The sequence below is a fragment of the Hipposideros armiger genome, unplaced genomic scaffold, assembly GCF_001890085.2.
Source record: "Hipposideros armiger isolate ML-2016 unplaced genomic scaffold, ASM189008v1 scaffold_236, whole genome shotgun sequence".
Classification (NCBI taxonomy): Eukaryota; Metazoa; Chordata; class Mammalia; order Chiroptera; family Hipposideridae; genus Hipposideros; species Hipposideros armiger.
The window spans coordinates 653,812-677,248 of record NW_017731586.1 but is presented as its reverse complement, the minus strand read 5'-3'; the positions used below and the strand labels follow the sequence as shown (position 1 = coordinate 677,248).

Genomic DNA, 23,437 nt, shown 5'->3' with positions numbered 1-23,437 from the left:
TCATTTCAAGTCAGGTGTTTCTGCCAAATGAATTCAGGTCATGTCAGCCTTTGCCACCACATAAATAAAAAAAAAAGGTCTGTAGTTTCTCTGAGTTTTTTGTAACATGGAATTACAGATTAGGGATTGTGAGCCTGTATTTCCAGAAGCCCTCTCTATTTCTTTTTACTTTTATAGTAGAAGGATAAATCATATGGTTTCAGTCTCTCAAGGCCTGGATAGTTTTACTTGTATTTGGTTATGTCCTTCTCCACCAAGCTCAGGACTTTTCAAAGTAAATCAGAACAGAAACAATAGAAAAAGCTATTGTCCTCTGGGGGTTCCGCAGTGGTTGCCGGGAGCAGCCTCTTTCCTCAAAGCTCTGCCTGGAAAACAAGCTGCCTTTTTAGGTGTTCCACAGGGCCACGGAGGGAGGAGAAAACTTATCTAGCAGAATTTATAGATGGCGGAAAGCAGTGCCTGAAATCATGCCTCTAGATTGTGCAGCGGGGCCCATCAATACTGAAGGCTCGGGGTGTCTGGCCAGACCCCTGCAGAGGGCTCTGGCAGCATAAGTGCTGCCACCGCCATAACTCACAATTCATACCGACCTCAGACACAGGCAGGGCACCAGGGGCTGCATGCAAACACACAACATCTGATAGAGAAAGGTCATAAAACTATGAAATAGGTGTAATCTGGCTACTTAGAACTCCCTGCTATGATTGGTTCAAATCTTAGCAGGATCAACACATCCTTTCATCTTTTCCAGGTAGATACATGGATAACAGGTCCATTTACTCGAGGTTGTAGCGAATGGAAAGAGAGAGGGATCAATGGGGAACTTTTAGAGAAGCTTTGGAAAAGCTAGGCACTGTCACTCCCAGAGGCTATGACATGTTACCACAGGCGAGGGCATCAAGCAAGAGACTTGCCTCATTCTACACTGTGAAGAAGGTGAAGGACAACATGAAGATACTGGTACAATAAACAGTTCTGGCAATTATCTTTTCTTTTTCTTTTTTTTTTCTAACAGCAATTTTTGAGGACAGTACTTATTACTCACTAGAGAGAAAATAATTTCACTGTACCCCAAAGCATCAAGAAACATAGTGAAAATTTATTTGCTATTTTGCAGTTATTTACAATAATCCTGCCACAAGCAAGTCATGGACTATTATTATACGGATGACCAATATTTTTATAGTTTTACAAACTTCTGCTCAAATATTTTGCTGGAGAGAGCTGTGCATGTTTATATTCCAGTAACAACAGTGACATAGAACAATAATTATATTACACTAGATTTTTATTTCCTTTGTTACTGAGTTTGCCAGAAAAATCCTAAAGGCATAAGCCCATGGCATCAAAATAATTTAAGCAGAGGAACAGCTTGATAATATGGCAAGTTTACAAGTATTATCTGATGAACAGTATCTAAATTTAAGCATATAATGCTGTAATTTCCAGGTTAACTGGTTTAATATGTTTCTTAGTTTTCACATTTGTTTTATTCCTCTCCTAGTACAAAACCCTAAACTTTGTAAGATTTTATGTATCTCAGAGTAATGTTTTGTAATGTGTTAAATCTATACAAGTTTATTCCATTAGTTTGTAAATTTTTTTTAAAAAATGTAATCAAGTGTGCACTCTTTGAAGCAAATGGATTTTGTTACTTATTACCTTCCTGTACATATAATTATCCACGGAGTAATTTAGAACATAGAGTTCAAGAAAAAGGGGGAACATCTACCTGGGAAGATGAGGATTTGGCCACACGTGGGCTATTTTACCAATTCTCAGAGCACAGGTGAAATAAATCATGAGGAATGGCTACACAGGGACTGCTGAGCTGACAGTCTCCCCCAGCTCCTCTTAGGCGTTCTCTGAGCTGTTGTCCCTAGGTCTGACTGTGCCTACACATCCTGTTGTTCAGGGCGGCTTCAGGCTCTCATAACACACAGGCCGAAGTTGCCGGGCCTGCATCTATACAGACGGCAGCTCATGCCTTGTTGAAGTTCAGGAGCTGTAGTCACAGGGGCAGCAGTCTGATTCATGGGTAAGAGGCAGCGAAGGGATAAATGGTTACTGTATCAGATAATGCTTTGTGGCAGCCCAGCAAGAAGCATCCTGGGGCTTCTCAGTCCCAAATGACAGGGATGGGAATTGTGACTGCAAGGAGCTCACGGATATGACTTTAATTAAGAACAGTTCCATTCCGCACGAAAGAAAATCCTCGAATTGCTCTTGAATCTGTCAAGAGCAAATGAGTTCAATTTTGGTAAAATATGATGACTGAAGTTGAGATAAATCATTACTTTGTTAATGAAATTGTCGGTTTAGAGAAATCAACATGTCCAATATCCTCAGTTGTCTCAAGAGATCAATTCATCATTTGAATATGGGAATCTAGAATTTATGTCTATACTTTTGTTTTGCCCACCAAAAATACCCTTGTGGGGAATTTAGCATATTTTTAACTGAAGAAACATATTTCAAGGACAGTGTTATAACAAGGACCTCTATATAGAAGTGAAATTTCCATTTGAAGCATTTGCCAAAAAATGATATTAAAAATGAAGAGAGGTGAAATAAAGAACAGTAAAAATCTTCAAAAATATTCTGTGCTTACACTAAAAACATGCTTTCTTTAAACTTGAAAGACCACTCTCATAAAACATAAAGAGCCACGTCTTCACCTGTTTTATATTTATTTTTTAAATGAGGCTACTAGTAATAATTTCTGTTTTGACTTACTTTATTAGTAAACAGGCTAATGGATCTGCAAACCTCTCTTTCTGAATAACTGTGACAGTATGTGATTTATTGTACTTAATATTTCACCCCTTTAGTCACTTCCTTGGCTGAAATTCCCAAACCTCATTAGGTGACTTCTTCCAGTTTATGGCAGATGGACAATGACCACAGGATATAAAATGAACAGCTGTCCTCCTCCCCTTTTGTACCTTTCTCCTGTCAGTCCTATCCTCATTCCCTCACTTCCAAAATATTTGTATTCCTTCCTTTTCACTGCCACTCCTGTCATAAGGGAGAAAGGAGTCAATTCTCTTCCAGTTTATGGAATGCTGTGTCATTTCCAACCACTCTCGGGTGCCAACCCTTTGCATGTCTCCTCCCAAGCCCACAACATAGAACTTTCGTCAGAGCCTAAGTGGGGAGAAACGGAAGAAATACGCAAAATGTGCAGGCTTGGCCAGGGTCCCTGCCAAGCAGCCCTCCTTGACCCAGGGCTAAGGCTGTATAACCTAACCTGAGTGTTCCTGCTTGGCCCATGTGCCAGGAGGGCCAATCCGCACCTTAGGCTGCAGGTGTGAAGTACTGCACACCTTCCCACCCCCAGCAGTTTGGAGACTCAGCGTCACTATGCTTGCTGCAGTTCTGGCTCTGACCTTGGTCTCAAGGCCTGGAATGGCCCCTGCCTGGTGCCATCCTTCTAACCTTTACTGTGATGCTGACCTTCTGGGGCGGTACCATGTCTGCTCTTGTCAGTCTCCCAAATAATGAAGTCCTGCCTCCGGACCTCCTTCTTTCCTGGACTTTCCAACAGGCTGTGTGCTCTCACTGTCCTGTTATCTGCACCCCCTAATTAGCCTTCCTTGGTTTTCTCTCACATGAACTTTCCCCCTCCTATTTGATAGTAAACCCCTTGAGGGCTGGGCAGTGTCTTAGGTTTTGTTTTCCCCCACAGCGGGTGTAGGTACATCATGATATATGTATATGGCATATTCTAAAGATCTCTCTGATAAGAAGAGTCCTAGATCAAGAGTTCTTGATTGATAAGGAAGTGAAAATTGCTGGCTCAGATCAAGTTCTAATACTGCCCATGGAGTTTATTCAGCATAATCTTCACCTCAGCAGTCAACAATGCATATAGTATTGAGCACCAATGTGGAATATCACTAAATCCCTTTCCTAACCTATGAATTTAATTAAATTAGGTTTATATTTATTTGGTTCGAGTTATGAGCAAAATTATGCCCTATCTACAAAGAAGGATACTTGTATACTCCTTACCCCTAAGGAGACATCTAAGCTATAAAGGGTGTAAGTGGATGTGCAGACATGGCCAGTGTATAAATCAAAGCAGAGTGAAGTAGGCATCATAAAATAAATACAGAGGAAATGGAGACTCAGAGATATCAGGCTGGGCGATGGGATGAGTTTTCATGGAGGACAGACCGTTTAGTGTGTATTAATGATGAATTTCTTCTCATTCTGTGGTTTGGTGTTATGTCCCTTTCTGTTAGAATGGCCCTCAGTAAATATTAGGAGAACATATTTATAAATGAATTACTGACATTTAGTTTTTAAGCCTCATCAAGGTAAGATACAATGAATGAAATATTTCAAAAAAGGCATAGTATCTACTTTCAAACTGTATTTTAATTCATGTAAAGATAACTGGTTATCAGTTTTAGTAATTCAATGACACTTGTAATTAATCTCCGTAAACTTTTATAGGACCTTATTCTTAGTAGAATTCTATAATATTTTAGAGTATTCCCTTTTATTACTTAAAATTGGACTTAAGAACTTGGGGTGAGGTGGATTTGAAATGTATACAAAGTTTATTTAAACTGGTCTTTTAAAATATACATTCCCTTAAAAGGAACAGGTTACCTTCAGGATGAAGAAGCAAGATAACCTGAATTATAATCACTTCCAAACCTTTATTTATTGAATTTAGATAACATAGAAATGTTCCATATGTAAATATTTCAGTTTTGTGTTAATATAGATCTTTGAGGATCTGAAAATCAAATCATAAGAAAATCTTATTTTAATATCTTTTACATGCAAGAATCTTACACTCAAATGAAACATACATTTTACCTTAGAAAGCATATGTATTTAACTAATTTTACCATTAAAAGTTTCTAAAATTCTGGGGTTTTTTTATATTTTATGTTTTATTTATGTTTTGAGCTCAAGTCACCAGAGATTTTGTTTGTCTCATAGTTGGAGATTTCCATGTTTCCAGAAGAGGTTTTCACTACTTCATAATAAATTCCCCAAGGTCCTACTCACTTACCAAGGAGAGTGAGTCTGGGAAAAAAATGAGTCTGATTTAGAAATATGTTATATTTCAGTAAGTTCACAGAGGAAACGAGCAATAATTCATGCGGAGATATGGAGTACTGAATTTCTCCTCCCTGTGCATTAGCTGGGAAGAGTGAAGGGAGGGTCTCCCTATTGCATCAAGGTCTGAGTAACTAAGAAGTTTATGTATTAGGCTTGAGGGGAAAACCTGCTTCCTTTTTGCTGAATGCAATATAATTGTGCTTACAAGTGGGATTTTATTCATTACACCTATTTAAAAAAAAATAATACCAGATCTCTTTTCTTTTACAAAGCAATCTTTCCATTCAGCAATAAGGGTACCTGTAACTTTTCTGATTTTCTAGGTTTTTTCCCCCAAATACTTTACCTTTAGTCCCCATTTGACTAATAAATTAATTCTATGAATCTGAAGAGCTCTATATTGAACAAGCATATCTTTCTTTATTACTCAATAGATTAAGAGCCCATTTTGCTCACCTTTATTGCCTGTGATATAAGATAAAAAAACCCAGCCGATAGAGATTAACTCTTCAGACAGACACAATTTTATCTGACATTGCTCATCGTGATCCTGGCCAATCTTTCTGCTCTAGGAGGGCACTCACGTTCCCATCCTACACCTTGCTTGTGTCACTCTGCATCCTCACCTGGAGAACCTGTGTTCTTTCCAGCAACTCACGTTATTGGCTTTCAGGGATGCTTCTCTGGAAGGGGCCTCCCTGCATTGCTGTACCTGTGAGACCTAGCTGGGCTCTGCCACGAAGAGGACCCGTTCACATGCCTGTCTCTGCTTATAACACTCTGGCCGCTGTCTAGAGGTTTCATGTATCCAGAGCCTTGTACCACACCGCTAAGCACTGTAACAATGTTTTGTTTTCTCACTTTTTTGTCTTTTTATAAAGTCAGCTCAGAACAATGCTGGACACACAGCAAATATTCAGTGATTTTTTTGTTAAGTGAATAATGGATACAAAGCCCTACCAGCCCTTTCCTGGGACACAGGACCCTGCCTGGGAGAGCAGTTTGGAGGCATCTGTAAGATGAGGGTTTGCAAGGGCATCATCTCAAATTTTTCTTCCTGTCCCAGAAGAAATCTAAAGGAAATGGGCAAATGCCCCTAAGGCTATAATCATAAATTCCACAAGTTGAATCTGATGAATCAAGTGAGGACTGTAGCAGATCAATGCCTCAGCACAGAAATAGATACATGATCTTTCATTGGAATGGACAAATGAGAAGTTCTTCCAAGAATATTTTACAACATTTTTCAAGATGATTTAGATGTTGATAACGTGATCAATTTTAGTTTGCAGAACTATGTTTTCAAGATGCTTTAAAACTCATTTGGATAAGATGGGCTGTATATTTATATATATTTATATATATTTATATATATATATATATGTGTGTGTGTGTGCATATACATAGTTTATATATATATGTATACATAATATTATATGTATACATATATACATATATACACACGCACGCACACACATACATACACACACATATATATGAGAAGATTTGGGAGAGAACTGCTGCATTGAGAAGACAGAGTTTATTTGAGACACTCCTTAGTAATTCAAGAATCTGTATACATATCTCTGAGGTGCTAGAGCCTCCTGGGTAATGCTTGTCATATAATTGAAAATGTTTACAGGAGCAATATAAAAATATCAAAAATATCAATAGTTTATTCAACTGTGGTTATATCTGTATAATTATAAACATAATTCAACATTGAAGCCAAATAATGATAGAATCTCCTACAAAATTCCTATAGTATATTACATCTGAATTATCACACCATACAATAAACAATTAATATCCTGAAGGACTTCCTAAGGAATGGACACTAAGTCTGACTGACCACATTTAACCACAGTATTAGTATAGATTTTGAGAATCCCACAATACACAAAGAAATATAAAATGTTGACCTGTTGTTTTTTATAACACACTCATCTGAGAATAATGCAATGGCTACTTGACTGCAGTTGTTATTTTGGTATTTGATTATTGTGGGGCTTGCAAAGCTGCATGAATACACATGATTATGACATCTCTAAAATTTGTGAATGTGCCCCAGTCTAGCCTCCACACCATCCATATAAACACAGTAATAAGCACTCATAATGAGCTACACAAAACCATTGCTGGAAAGTTCTGTCCACTATACTGTTTTTACCATACAGCCCCACACACTACACAGCGAATAGTTTGCCACTACATTTTTCCTTAGCCACCCGAATCTGTTTAGTTCTCAAGAATTTTTATTCTCAAAATGCAGCAAGCAAATTACCCAATGAAGTCCCTAAGCAATAAATTATAATTTCTTTTACTAAATATTTTCTGTTGCATTCCCAAACAATGACATTTAAATTTTTGATTCTAAAACTGCCACTCCAGAAAGGTTTCTAACTGTACATTTTTTAGTTATAAACTTGACCTCTCCCTTCTTCCCTATCTTCCCCTCCGCTCTTTTCTTGCCTCCCTGATTCTGTTTCTCTTCCAGTCTTCTAACCTAAAATTCAAATCCACGCTTCACATAACACAAGCCACTCTCTGGCCTGGTAGGCGGCAGCCCTCTGGCTCCCGGGGAAATGGAGGGCCTTTGCCAAGTCACATGTTTGGGTTGAGTCCCAATAAGCACGGTGCTTATTCTGGGCTTGAGGGCTCAGGTATCAAACCCTGCATTCTCTGAATAACTCTCTTCCTTGGCCCCCCCTTTTTTTTTTAATCATCTCTATTGTTCATGGTAAAAGGTGAGGAAATAAAGAATTTATGTTAGCTCTACAGTATATTCCTTACTATTTACAAAAACAGACCTTTTTCTTTCCTTTAAGGAAGGATAATTTAATTTGTGCTGGATCTTTCCTACCTTTAATAAAACTAAAATACTAGTAGAATATATTTTAAAATACTAAGAGCAAATGTTTTACAGTGGATTCTCTTGTGTTCTTTAATTGCTAAAAGATTGTATCTGAAATTAATGTTCATTGCTCTAGAAAAAAGGAAGAACAGATATTCAGAATACAGATAAATAGGAAAACATTACTCACCTTATTTTTTATATTAATAGCATCATGAATTTAAAAACATCTGTTCTGGGTAAGAACCCCAAAGTTACTTGCCTGTCATGCTAGAGATTTTTTTTTTAAAGATTTTATTGGGGAAATGGGGAGGGGAACAGTGTTGGGGAATTGGGGAAGGGGAGCAGCCAAGTTGTTGTTCTTCAATCTTCGTTGTGAAGGTTGATTGTGTGGGAGTCAAACCAGCAGACTTGTTGTTAAGAGCGTGCACTCTATCCACTGAACCATCCTGGCAGAAGCTCAGCTCAAGGTGCCGAGTTCAGTCTTAGTTGCGGGTGGGCATAGCCCACCATTGAACAGGCAATCTTGTTGTTACACCAGCTGAGCCATCCTGCCACTTGTTGGCAGCTCAGCGGCAGCTCAGCTCAGGCGCAGTGTCACTGGCCCATATGGGAATCGAACTGGCAGCCCTGTTGCTCAGAGCTCGTGCTCTTAAACCAACTCTTAACAAACTGAGCCCTTGGCCGGCCCCCATGCCAGAGTTTAAAAAAATTTTTTTTGTGGTACCATAACTTTGAAAATGTGAACTTTATATTTTATGATTAGGAAAGTATTACCTGCTCATTATAGAAAACGTAGGATACACTTGTTGATGAGAGATCAAAGAAACTCTCTCATAAACAAATTCATTACTTTGTTTTTCCTAACGCTTTTCTCATGGCCACATATGGATTTCTGAATAGTCTGTAAATTGCAGGTAATGCTATCCATGTGAGCAGAAAATAACCCAAACTGTAAGCAGGTAAGTTTCATATAACACATACAGAAGTTGAAATGAGGCACACTGACAAAAAAAGGACAACTATGTGACTTGAAGGAAATGTCTCTTAGACACAAGCAGCCACAGTGGGCCCCCAGCTGTGAGAACACTGATGTGTAATTAGGACTAGAAGTCCACTGAGAGAAACAGCCCTTTCACTGGTAGATCTCCAAAGATATGGGGCTGAAGACAGTGAAACTAGGGGATGCTGCCCAAGGGCATGACGGGAGGAGGTTTCTGTGTTAGGGGACCAAGATCAATAACGCTAGCCCCTATCTCGAATGCAATGCTTTTCTTCATCTAGCACATTCCCTCTGGAAACTTACGCATGTTATTTATTAATGTATACCTTTGATAATATAATAGCAAAACTATAAACACTTGATCAAAAGGTACCTTACTTTACCAAATGCTCTGGATAGGAATTTTTAGCTTTAATGCAAAAGCACTTAAAAGAAATATTGCCAGATAGTCACTTTTAAATGATCCATGTGTGAGTTAAACATAGAGTATTATGTCAAACATGAAGCCCTAATTTGTTTCTCTCCAATAATTACCTTTTGTTACCAGTAAGTAAGAGTGCAGGAAATTTAACAAATTTCAGTCATAATCTGAGCAAAATATAAATAGTGAGGTAATTCTGCTATAACGGGATAATACATTCAAAATCCATATGTAAATCACTTAAAGATGTTTTGGATTATCCGTAAATACTACTCACTGCAGGAGAAAAGTGAGAACAGAATGTAGCATTTAAACATTTTTTATTTCACTTTAAAAATGTTTCAAATTATTTACCGCAACATTGAGACTTAGTCTTCTCTAAATTTAACAGCATTTGGCACTACAATCCTGATCATGCACTATGAGTAAAACAAACATTTCCAAGTTAAATTGCTAGAATTGCTTACCCATGGAAAACTGGAGGACGGAGGCGGTTGTTGTATTAAGGCCTGTGGTAATCTAGAAAAAGGAATATACCAAAATAAGACACGATGGAGTGGGGAGGAGGAGACGGAGGTGAAAGGTCTCAGAAGGAGGGGGTAGTGAAGACAGAAGGAAGGAGCCATACACAGAGGTTGCGTTTATCCCATGGTTAGCTTATTTTTAATATGTCTGGACACAGATATTTTTTGTTTCTCTTTGGGGAACAAAGCTGTGAGATCCTGACTGAGGCACTCATACTGCATCTCTCAGGGTCCTGTTGGACTCTGCTTTTTGGGTGCTCTACCAGGGAATCTTAATCTTGTGGGGGTACTAACACAGCTACCCGCCCCCCCACTGACACTACTACCGCCCCTCCGTCCTACATCAACAGATCTGGGGCCCAAATCAAAGGTCATTAAAAGACTACCAAACAAAAATTGGGAGGTAAATTAAGAGTAAGATTATTTTGAAAAGTAAATAGAATTACAAAGGGTGCAGTATTTCTTTTGGGGGAATGATGAAAATGTTTTAAAATTGATTGTGGTAATGGCTGCATAATTTTGTGACTAAAAACCTTGAATTGTATACTTTAAAAGGATGAATTGTATGCTATATGGATTATTTCTCAATAAAACTATTACCCCCCCAAAAAAAGTAATCTAATTATGGGTTTACAAATATCCTTCCAACACACTTCTCTTATTTTCCTTTAGTTTCACAAAGAAGTATGCTTAGATAATGTCCCCCGTTCTGAAAAAGGAATGATACCTTATTTTATTTTAAATAAATTTAAATTTTTAAAATTTTTACTTATTTATTTTTTGGAACAGCGACTTTGACCTATATCAGCTCAAATGAAGTGAGAATTAAGGTTCTCATTTTCAATGACTCTCTTGTTGGGTTCCTGGCCAGGTAAGCTAAAGGATAGGATACATCCCATGACTCCACCCTACAAAATAGACGTGTATAGCCATGTTTTCACCGTGGCAGAGCCATACGCGCTTACTTTCATTGCTGATATGCCATAATAACATCCTGAGCCTGACCCCTGCACTTTGTTAACCTCCATGGGATGAAGACCGCAACCGCGGAAGGGTCCAGAGATACTCAGCGCATGAATCGCTGTGGGAACCAGTGGACGAAAGAGAAAGTCTCTTGTTCTGCCAGGTTCAGCTGAGATGTGAATATCAAAAGATCGGAAGTGTGCTTCCCACTTCTACAACACGGTTTGAAACGATGAGTGAGCGTGTGCTTTAAATCCACGGATTTAAAATTCATGAAGCAGGAAAGGTACTAGAGGAGAGGGTAAGAGGGGCATTTTACAAGCTGTCCGGACAGCTATACAGGCATCGGCTTTTAACTGATTTCAGCCATAGCAAAAATCACTGGTGTCAGGCTGTCAGAGGAAATATTTAATTTTAATCCCTCCTCATCACAGCCTATCTGCTAAAAAAAAAAAAACACCTGTAAATTGAGTAAGATGCACCCGCGGATTTGTCTTTAGACTAGCTCCTTTTCAGATTCCTTTAAAAGAAATCTGGTTTTATTTATTTGTTTTTTTTTTCACAGCTTTTTGAGTGTGTTCAACTATTTGTTCTCATGGGTTTCCACCTGGGTAACCTGAAGTTAAAGTCCAAAGAGGCACAGGGAAATATACATTTTTTTCACGTAAACTGAATGGATACTCTCTCTCCCTCTGCTTTTATGGAGCTGAGTAGATTCCTGGATGAATTATGAAACACTTCTGAATATAAGTTCTTTGAAACAATGGTATTAGATAAGTTAAAAGCACCATGGCTATTGCTACGGCCGGTGCATTAAACATACTAGAGAGTCTTAGATATTTATCCTGGTGGTGTAATAAATGATGCTTGTGTCACTTGCATGATCAAGTCCTACAGCTGTGACCTCTGCTAGCAAACAGCAGGTTGCTTGAAATGTTGCCAAATTTCAAATGACATGTGCTAACTGAGGGTGACCCACACTTTGATTAGTCATTGAGTCCACATTTTTTTTTTCCACCAGGAAAGCTAAGGACTGGTAGAATGGTTGACTCTCATTTCTTTACCATTAGTCATTGAATTTATTAGTAAAACTGTCAGCTACAAGAAAGAATAGGAAAGAGGAAGAGAGAAAAATAACAAGAAGCATTGCTTATAAAATCCATTCACTATGTTTTCCTTTGGGTATTATAAATTCTTTATTACTGTTGAGTTCAAATATGTAATTTTAGTCTGCAAAGTTATTAAGCCTTTACATCTGACATTCTGAAAACTAAAGGGCCTCTTAAAGGGCTTTTGTCAAGTAATACAGCAACTATGAATGTCTGGCAGAGAACTTTTTCCCTATAAAATTTCAGTGCTCTTAAATGATCAAATAGACTCCAAACCATAGAAAATCAGAATAAACGCTAAATGGGTCTGAAGGATTCACCGCAGGCTGAGGCTGTCCATTCTGTACCTCTTCCCTGCAAAGTTTTATTGGGTTTCATCCCGTTTTAGCCCAAACTTATCGTGCTTACTAAAATGCATTTCCAAATATGTAAGAATAATTCAATAAATATTTCTTTTTTAAAAATGGAGGATAACATAATTAATTTTGTTTAAAACTCTGAGAGCACATTTTCTCTTACAGGAGTGGGTAAACGTGCTCCTCACTAACTTCATTTCAGACGAGCAAAATGAATAAAGTCAGCTGCCACCACCTGAAATATGGAGATTTCACAGAGATAAATAAAACGTGTGAGGGCCGCATAGCACAGTAGCAGTGGAAACAAATGGATGATGTGTCCACACCATAGCAAATGCCACCTCTCACGAACCTTGGCTTTCATTGAAATGAAATGGCCATTTAACGAAATTCACAAAATGAAGATGTTCTTTTTTTTCCTTTTTAAAGATAAAACATTAGCCTAGTAAGGTTCTTTGCCTATGGTTGTTTGTTTCACAGCTTCAGTAATAACTGGATTTATGAATAAAAAGAAGGTATATTTTTTAAAAAGTTTGGGGGCTGATAACTTTCACCATCATTCTCATGCACAGCAGTTTTGACTGGATTCAGTGTTGAAGTACCATGCAAATATCTGAATTTTAGTAACATAATAGCATGTTAAACGACAAATGAATTCCTTACTGTTCATTTGATTGATCTGTCTTTTGGAAACACAAGTTGGGTAAAATATATATTTTTGCTGCTGAGGCACCAATACAGTATAAAAATTATTGAAAATTAAAAGTTGCCACTGTAAAATGTGACTGTCATCCCTATCTTTGTTAATGTATCTTCATTCTACTCCCTTTGAGTCACAACACAATTTATCTTAGGGAAGTACTTAGGATGGGACTATAAATCTTCATATGCTTTTTGCTTTTGTCAGATGAAGATAATTGTTTTGAATGTTTTCCTTTTTTAGTTTAAAGGCTAATTTCACATTAATTATATAATACAACCCAAAACTAGCCTATTGGGTACATAAACTCCAATGCTAAATAAACTAGGATATAATGAAACAATTAGGGTTAAATATACAAGGGATCAAATACATAAACTAGATACTTCAGTTTTTATGCTATACAAATATAAATTTTGGCATTATATTCTTAGACATGTGCATTTCCTATTAGTCAGTAGAAACAAAAAATAATTTCCCAAGTATTTCCAGAAATATTACTGAATGGGAGAACATTCTAAAATAGGCATTTATATATCTAAGCTCAATTAACTACAGCAAAAAATTAATTTTGTTTTAAGGTTTATAGATAATTAATTCAGTCATGGTACATTATTTACAATGTACTAGCAAATCTATTTTTTCAAGAACTTCACTACCAGAGTCACATTGTACTATAACACCTTGTGAAACTTGAATTATGAGCACCTATTATTTTAATTTGCATCCAATTAATTCTGTTTGTGTTCTAATTTCAACTAAAACTCTTCAATTTATCAATGTTCTGAAGCTCGTTATCTTTAATAAATTAAATGTATCCACTGCCATGAAGGGGGTATTCAAGTAGCAAAAAATAAGAGCCATGTTATAAAAACTAATTGACTTTCACATTTTGATAGCTAAATCTTCTTTTAATTGCCTGGCTAGAGTTTTCCCTCCTTTTTACTGTATAACTCAGTCTTTTGACAACTTTTAAAGTTAATAAATTTGAAACATAATGTGTGACACAGGGGTGAAAAATACAATCTATTCCTAAAAGCCCCACGATAAGGAAGATGTGGGAGAGACGAGGAGAAGCAGTGAAGTTCAAGTGGAAAAGCAGAAAAGCAAAGCATAAGAGATGTTGTAAGAAGAGTATCAGGTGTAAATACATTGAGCCAGGATAATATAACAATTGTTTTTAAATCTTTTTTCAAGAGTGTGACATGAATGTAGTTTTCATGTCAGGAAGAAGTACCACACAACAACAAAAGGCTCATCAACCATATGCTGATGGCTGGTGGTTTCACTGCTTTCAATTTGGAATGCTCAAGTTTCAATTTACATATGGTCCAAGAATTTATCTCGGCCAAGCAAAGTCCAATCAGTCTAAATTAAAGGAAAATAAAACTGCTGCTGAAAAATTTGGCATTCACCAAAAAATTTAAAAGCTGGCTTATTCAGTGTGCTTTTTCAGTTCTTTTTAAAAAAATCATTAAAGTACCTTTGTGGTTAGGAAACAAAGTTTAAAAATAGTGTGACAAAATTGCTCATCTAACATTTCTGGCTTGCAAGGAGAAAATAAGAAGTTTGAAAATAAAGCTTTATACAGGAATTTATAAAGTCATAAATTATTCAAACATATGTAAATATATGTTACATGTGTCACATATTATACCCATATTTTTTAAAAGCCATCTAATCATAATGATACACCATGCTTAATGAGATCTATCGATGCTTCCAATTTCATTACTGAATTCTTCATTTTTACATAAAAGAAAATAAACCATAAAATCACTGCTCTCAATTTTGAGCTATTTTGTAATAGAACTCATAATGTCAATAATACTGCAGATTTTCATCTGAACTGCAAGAGCATAAGAGAACCTTTTGCTGACAGAAGCTCAGTAAAGACAATGTATTTGAACACTGGACATAGTGATGGGGACTTACCAGTTCTCGTGGACCATATGGCTCACAGAAGGTGACTGCATTGCCATGCATAATGGCACCACACTGTTCTCCAGTCTCGCAGTTGCTACATTCAACCCTGTGGGAACACAGAAAGCACCCCAAGTCTGAGAACTAAGTAGCACAAAGGGGTTTATTGCTTAGGTAAGGAAAGATGGAATAATTACTGTTATTCAGTTCAAATCAACATTTGAGGAAAGTAATGGTATTTTGTATTGCGACACATTAACGAACCATGGAACCAGAAAGACTTAAATTTAAATCCCACTTCTTCCAGTCATTCGCAGTAATGGGCAAGTTTCATACCTCCCCCCCCAAAGTTTTAGTTTTCTCACCTGTAAAATGAGGCTAATAATACTAACCTAAATTTCACTTAGTTATTATGAGGATTAAAGAAGAGAGTGTACATAAAACACAGAGTACAGAACCAATCTCATAGTAGGTACTTAATAATGGCAGGTGGTATTAAATTTGCATGTCTACAAAATATACCATGTTAAATATAATGGAATCAGATTATATTTAATCCACATATTAGCACAAATTCTAATTTAAGCAAAGTTTGGATACTGAGTTAATACATTAATCTTGCAAATACTTTAATTAGCTGCTTTATTACTATAAAATGAAGTGGTTAATAAATCCTTAGGACAGGATCTCTAATTCATGGTTTTAGTAGAAATTAAAGTTATGACTATTCTGAATCTGACTTTGCATATTTACAGTAAGTTACAATGTTCTACATCGTGACATTTCAACCTACAATTATTACATACCCAACATGAAGAAAGATAGATCTTTTTCCTCTGTCTGAACCTCAAACCACATGAGAGCTGTATTTCATGCAGAAAGAACATTTTCAAAGACTTTCACATTCCAGGTGCCAAAGATGTGGAAAGGGCACTTTGCCCTTTGTTTTGGAGTTAACTGTATTACGCCCTTTCAGCTGTTTGCTAATTTCAGACAAAAAGGGAGTAGAAACCCCCCTTCAAGCAGGAAGACAAAAGTGTGCAAAGATATGAGGTAACCCATAAAACCTAGAAGCAGAAGCACAATAAGTAAAAACTGGGCAAATAAATATATTTCCTATATGTATACTGCATGGAATAAATGATTGTTATTATTCTAATCTTTTGAGCTGTGATCCCATACCAGGAGATAACAATGTCAAGAATCTTTGATTTTTTTTTTAGGATAAACAGAGAACAATTTCTGATATGAAATTAAAATGCTAGTATCACAAATCTCAGTAGGAGATTTAAATCTTCTCTTGATTACTGTGAAGCAAGATTCCAATAAATGTTCTTGACATTAAACGGAATATAGTAGTAGCTTCATTAGAGCAACAAACATGTCTCTTGTTCACCATTTCTATTCCTTGTATGGTGTATTCCATAAATATTTGTTGAATGAATGAATGAATGAATGAATATAAGGCAACATCATAAATAGAATATTTGGAAGGCCTGAGGTCTAATGCACTTAGAACAGTGCCTGGCACACAGCAAGCACAATGTAAGTGCTAGTGTGCAAGCTGTTATTATTATTATTATGGATTTCCACCATTTTCATCCAGAACAGGTATATTAGGTTTTCTTTTTTTTTTTCAAAGAGAGAACCTATTACATAAACTTCCTACTACAGTTTTTCTATTTTTTAAACTATGCATTATTTTTTTCTCGAGAAGTATGATTGTGACAGAAGCACAGAGAAGGAGCACAAAAAATTAGTGGGATTCTTACTTAGTGATAGATGAGGATTATTTGACCTCCAAGTCATCGTGAAGTGGATTGAGAGAAACATCAACTTGGACAAAAAATAATCAGAAGAATGTTCAACCCTCACAATGGCTATCTGCCATGTTCCTCCAGTAACTCTCAACTGAAAGCATCATTGTTGATGTGACATCCAAGGCCAAATGTTGGAATTCCATTGATTCCATCTATAAATATTAATTAGCTGTCCCCAAATCAACTGTATATCAGAAAAATAATATCTGTATAAAATATATGTGTTACAGCCCCCCTTTCCCCATAGTTTTGATTAAATAGGACTCAGGTGCAGCCTAGATAACTGCATACTGTTTAAAGGTGATTCTAACACAGGTGGCCTACAACCTGGCATTAGGCAACCAGTGAAAATAGACAACAGATGTTTGATGTGTTTGGGGAACCACTTCTTTTTTGTGGAATAACAGGAGTTTAAAAAAAAACCCAATAAACACAAGAAAAAAGCAAACAGACATAGCCCTTCTCCCCATTTGGCTCAACAACCTTTTTAGACCTTGCTCTTCTTCATTGTGCTTTATAGCTCCAGACATTTAAAATAAAATTTATAAAGGCACTGGTACCCTGTTGAAACTTAAAGATTTAGAACTATCAGTATTTAGAATTACTCACAGGGTTGCTGCTACTTGGCGGTGCAATGGCTTCATCAAGGATTGGAACAAATCTGTCAGCTTCCTGCCAAGGTCTTTTAAGTGTCCTTTGCTTGAATTTCTCACAGTGTGACTAGGTTTGTCAACATAATTTATTATAATTTAAATCTGAATGCCCATCCCTCTGGATGGTCAAATCAACCCACTCTCAGCTCCCAATGGTGTTATTTATTCACTCATCATTGATTAATTCATTCTTGTAATTAACAAACTTCTGTTGAAAACCTACAGGCTCTGTGGTGAGCTTTAGTGATATAACAGACAACAAACCAGTGTCATTTTCTTACAGGCGTTTACACTCCTGGAGGAAAGGCAGAGAAACAAGCACACAGTTTCAGCACAGGGTGCCAATGCAACGTAGTTATTTACTGTATTCCATTCTATGCCAGAAACTCCACAGCCAATTAAAATCTCTCTATAATACAGTTATTAGTGTCCTCATTTTACTGATATTACTAATAAGAAAACCGAGCTTCAGAGAAGTTAAGCATTTGCTCAAGTACACATCTGTGAAGGTGACAGTTGCAACTGGACCCAGGGCTTGCTAATTGCAACAATGATCACATTTTCCATAGCTCCTCATTCCTTATAACAGGAGATCATAGGTTGTGATGGTACCTAACTCAGATTGAGAAAGTAAGGGAAAGCTCCCAAAGGAGGTGGTCCCTGAACTGATTCTGAATGAGAAATAGGAGTTATCCAAGCCAGAAAGAAAGGTGAGGCTGTGATAGGGCATAAAGAATGCAGAGATGATGACACACAAGCAGGACTGCTGCTTCAGTGGGTTAGTATGGCTGGGACCAGACTGGTACACGGAGAAGGTGGCCCAGGCTGGGGCTGGAAAGTGGGAACCAGTACCTGAAAGGCTTCGTGCACCACTTACCAAGTACAGATACCATACTAGGAGCTCTACCAACAATGCCTCAATTAATTTATGTAAAACCCCTTCCCTCTATTTTTATCCCCATTTAGAAGATGTTAAAACTGAGATTTAGAGATATTAAGTGACTGGTCAAGGTTATACAGTTTGTTAAGTTATAGAACTGAGATTCAAACTCCCATTATTCTGTTTCCAAAGTCATGATACAAATCCAACTTGTAGGAAAAATTACTATAGCAAATGATGGGTTAGAGGTAGAAAAGACAGGACTACTGATGTAACCAAGTAAGATATAATAGTGCCTGAAATAAGGTGTAGATGGAGAAAAGTGAGCGCACTCTGGAGTATCGCCGTTCAACAGAAACGTAATGTGAGTGACATATGTAATTTACAACTTCCTAATGGCTACATCAAAAAAATAAATAAAAAGGAAATGATAAAATTAATTTTAATAATGTTTTATTTAACTCAATATATTCAAATTATATTTTAACATGTAATTAATATAAAGCTATTAATGACATAGTTTACATTCTCTTTTCATACTAACTCTTCAAATTGTGGGGTATATTTTACACTCACAGCATGTCTCAATTCTGACTAGTCACATTTCAAACGCCTAAGAGTCATATGTGACTAGTGGCTACCATATTGGAAAGCACAACACTAGAGAATTATAGGGCTTGGAAAATGACTGATCCCTGGTTATGCTGACAAGTGAAGATGACCACCTGACAATGATTATGTGTATCTGAATTTCAGAGAAGGGAGATCAGCACTGACATGATAGTTTAGGATATGGTTGAAATCACAGGAGTGCATATTATTGGGGGGCAGGGGAGAGGGGGTATACAAAGTGAGAAAAGAAGCAGTTCAAGAGTGGATCACTGGGAAACAATCGTATTGTTCTTAGACTGGTTTCTGGAAAGATCTCACCATCATTGTGACCCTTCAGTGTGTACCATATGAGCCCATCTCCACTAACTTCCCCGTGATTACTGGCAGTGGGTTAACTTCTATTCATGATCCTAACAATCTGTGCTGCCCATCAAGGTGACTTCCCTGATAGTGAATCTATAACATGGCCTTCCTATTATTTTTTCCATCATTAAAGTTAAGTTTTGTACAACAGGACAGATGAATGCCGTTATCATAGAGGAAAAGATCAATCATAATTTCACGATGAACACAATGATCTCGATGGAGACCAGATAGTACAAAGGGCAATTGGTGATCATGTATTTGCAGAAGAAATAGTGATTTGTGTCAGAAAGACGAGGTGAGTTTAAAAAATCTTCAGATGTAAATAAACAGTCATATTCCAAGAAAAGCAATTCCCTGCTCACCCCAGAATTGAAAACAAAACCTAAGTGCTCTTAAAAGTCCTACCATCCCCTCTTTCTCAGAATGCCTCTGTGTCTAACAATTTAACTTGGTTGAGTAGAGTTAGGTACTTAACCCCAATGGGTGCTCTCTGTGAAGAATATTAGTAGTTTGAAATCTTATTTTTCCCTTATGGAAAAGTTGTACAAGTTCCTAAGAACTTGGGTTCAATTTGCTGAATGATAAAACGTCCAATTTTTTTGGGGCTCAGAGGGAAAAAATGCTGATTGTTACTAACATTTAAACTGTGCTTCACAATTGAGTTTTCCCAGGAAAATGATGGGCTTTGTAAAGTTAGATAACATATTCTTCAGAGATTTGTGGGGAGAAGGAAGTTTTAAATAATTCAGTTATAACAGGCTTTTGTTTTTCAATTTAAAAAGGAATGTGATCTCCCAGGCTGAGGATTAGAAATGAATTGCTTCTCTGCTTAATAGGAAAAGTAATACTGAATATTACTCTCATCTAAAAAACTTTCCCTCTCTATTTCTTTTTCCCAATATGAGAAACAGAACATAAGAATTTGACAAATACCATGGCACATCATACAAATCACCTACCTCAAAATATATTCTGCCATGAACAGTATGATTAAAAGACATTTTGAGAGAAATGCTTGCTATCCCCAAAGAGCATGCAAAGCCTGAATTTATTAAACCCTTGCTGAACCTATTTATCACACACTTAGGTTTCACATGAAGCTTATCTATTACTAGAGTTCACAGATCATTGCACGTTCGAGTTAGAGGGCACTTGAAGTATCACCGAGTCTCATCACCCCCTCATTTTACAAATGATAGAACAGGACAAAAATTCAGGTTCCCTAGCTCCTGTGCCAATATACTTGTCACTTCCACTGTAATGCAGCCAGGCAGGGAAAAGAACTCCAATTCTGTAAGAACAATGTGCATTTCAAAAAATGTTTGTCATTGTTTTCACTGTCAGAGTTTATTTTGAAAATCTACAGTGCCTTTTCTTAAAATTTTCTTTTCTTCCTTTACAGAATAGGATTTTATTTTGGTAGTGAAAATGTAAAAAAATAAGAAAAATGTCATGGACTTTATAGAAAATGTTAAGAATATATTTGCGAAATCATATGGCTCTTGACTTTTTCTGTCTGACTTACTTCGCTTAGCATTATAATCTCAAGATCCATCCATGAACATACAATGTGACATATAAATGATGTATTACAGAACTGTACACCTGAAATCAACGTAACTTTACTAACAATGGTCACCCCAATAAACTTTAATTTTTTAAAAAAAGAATATATTTGCTAGACGAATACATAATCAAATTCAATATTCCTTTTCTTAAGTACAACCTTAGGTAACTCATCATTATTTTATATATACACCATCACACTATTGTTTTTTCACTGACAAAAACAAAAGAATCTGTAAATACAAAGGCAGGTGCTTGTTGACCAACACATCTGGAGTCAAACCATAAACATAAAAGAAAAAGAAATGCTTTGAATCAAGGTTTTGTTTTTTACTATAACAAGCTCCTTGGCAGTTTGAAAGTTATTTCCGTGCCAATTCTCTATCTTTGTTGTTTACTGTTTAGGTGGCTCTTTCTGTCTGGGATAAAGAAATATATGTGATGTACGTATGTGCTGTAGATAGTATACTTCTGACGGTTTAATTATGTTTTTAATCCTGATTTTTTAAATGATTAGGCTGGAGAACCTGCCAGAGCACCCAGTCAGGAGGCTCAGAAGTTCCAGTAAAATGTCCCTGGAGTCCAGGGTCCCCACGTCCTGACTGCAGTGACGCAGGCAAGGAGAGGAGGATTAATGAGAAAATTGAGCTCCTTCTCACAAGTGGAGATTTATGAATGATTGATGGTGACATCATCCTGATAACACTAAATAAATAATTGAAATATTTTCTCAACAGCAGTCTAATTACATGGCTCATTCTTCTTTTCTGATCAGAGTGAAACCGCTCAGCCTTTCGTCAGGCGCTCTACTGAAACAAGTTAATCACCTGGAAACTCACTGACAATCAGTTACCATCAAATTCTCATTTGAAATGCATGCCGTTTGTCCCGAAGACTGAGGACATTGTATTATCTGTCCATAATTTATTGCCTCTGAAGGAATCAGTGTCTAGGACTCAGCCCCAGAAGAAGCAACCTGGCATTCTACGAGCCACAATTGTCTATTCATCAGCATTTCTGAATGCAGGTATTAAAATAATTTTAATATTCTTTCTGGTCATAAAAATTATTTTTAAAATGGAAAAAAAAAAGGAAGAGAATGTCCTGACCCACAGGTAACATGTCTCTTCCCCCAGGTCCAGTTCATACCGCGTGTGCTGACCAAATCTGACTTGTGAGCTTGAAAGGCCGGGCTGGGTCTGGGCCTGGTGACTCCACCAAAGTAAATGGGACCCCGGGGGCCATTTGGTCTCAGGGCATTTGGCTGATTTTTTCTGGGGACACCGGAGCTCCTTACACTTTGCATTCCAACCTCAACAACCAGAACACTCACCTTTTGCCCATGTTTTATAATAAAGAGACAATGTTTTATAATGAAGAAGGCACAACTATTTACTCGTGAAAAAAATCTTTTGTAAAAAGCTTTAAAAGGATCCTATTCTCTTTGTAAACGTGGAATATTTTAAAGAAAAACAGCAAGGAAAGCTCACTCAATGAGACTGAGAATAATATCATCTTCAACAATGTCATGACTTATTCCTAAGGAGCTAACACATGCTCTAAACGTGAAAATGACAAACTCTATTTATAGCTCATCCTTTCTCATTACTTCTCACTAAGGAAGGTAAGAAAACTCTTATTTCACTAGGGAGTTTAAAAATTTGATCTCTCTTTTGTTAACAGGTACAATGGTGAATATAATTTGGGTTAAAAATAACCCTTCTAATATGCTACTACTGCACACAATAGTCTGTCCTCCTGCTATGGTGAATTCCACAACATGCTGCTTGAAGAAGTATTTTCTCACTTGTTTCAAATGCACTTGACATTTAATTCTACTGATTGAGCTCTTGTTTCTGTCATCTAAAGCAGAGATTAAAGAAGGACATACTACCCTCCAGATTCACACCTTTTTTTATTTGGGGGACACCTCCTGATTAACATTTGTATCATAGATATGGCTTTTTCCCCAGAGTAATTACATCATGGTAAGAAAAATGGGGGGAAGGAGGAGGAGGAGGAGGAGGAGGAGGAGGAAACAGGAGAGGAAGGTTAGAGGAGAGTTTTGTAGTAAGACAACAAAGTTATTAACAAAAGAGAAGAGAGAATGAGAGATGGTGAAAAGAGGTGAAGTCAAGAGCGAGGAAATGAGAAAAACAGTAGAGAAGATTGGAATGCTGGATAATAAAACCCTATACATCAAATTATAATTCCATCACCAAAACACACTGATATATTAGAGGTTCTAGCAAAGGTATGTCATCAGAGAAAATATTTATTTTGTCTAATTTTTCTCCTTATTCACGATCTCCCTTAGTTACTTGCTCTTGAGAAAATGTAAGGTTTATGCTACATGTTCCCTTGGGTAAGCCCATTGGTCATATGTTTTCTAAGTGATAGCCATTACAAAAAAAATCCCTTGGAGATCCTTCCACGGTGGTGTGGAACCTTTGGTGTCCGTGGCTGGCGCTCCCCTTCACCCAACACTGTGTTCCAGGCTCACTGCCCACGGACCCACTGGACACGGAGGCAAAGTGGATATACTTTTATCTAGTTCCTTTCCCGCTGACACAGTTCATCAGTCTTCCTTTTTTCTGATTACCTG

The 23,437-nt window shown here is 37.0% G+C and overlaps 1 protein-coding gene across 1 annotated transcript in view; it reads right to left on the bottom strand.

Annotated features, from left to right (window-relative positions):
* The window catches only part of RELN (reelin), a 516,011-nt gene that overhangs the window by 227,814 nt on the left and 264,760 nt on the right, over window positions 1-23,437 (bottom strand). The window contains exons 6-7 of the mRNA XM_019655108.1: window positions 14,948-15,044; window positions 9,828-9,879 (exon numbers count right to left, since the gene is read on the bottom strand). Of these exons, the coding sequence (XP_019510653.1) occupies window positions 9,828-9,879; window positions 14,948-15,044 (149 nt within the window). The remainder of the gene's footprint in view (window positions 1-9,827; window positions 9,880-14,947; window positions 15,045-23,437) is intronic.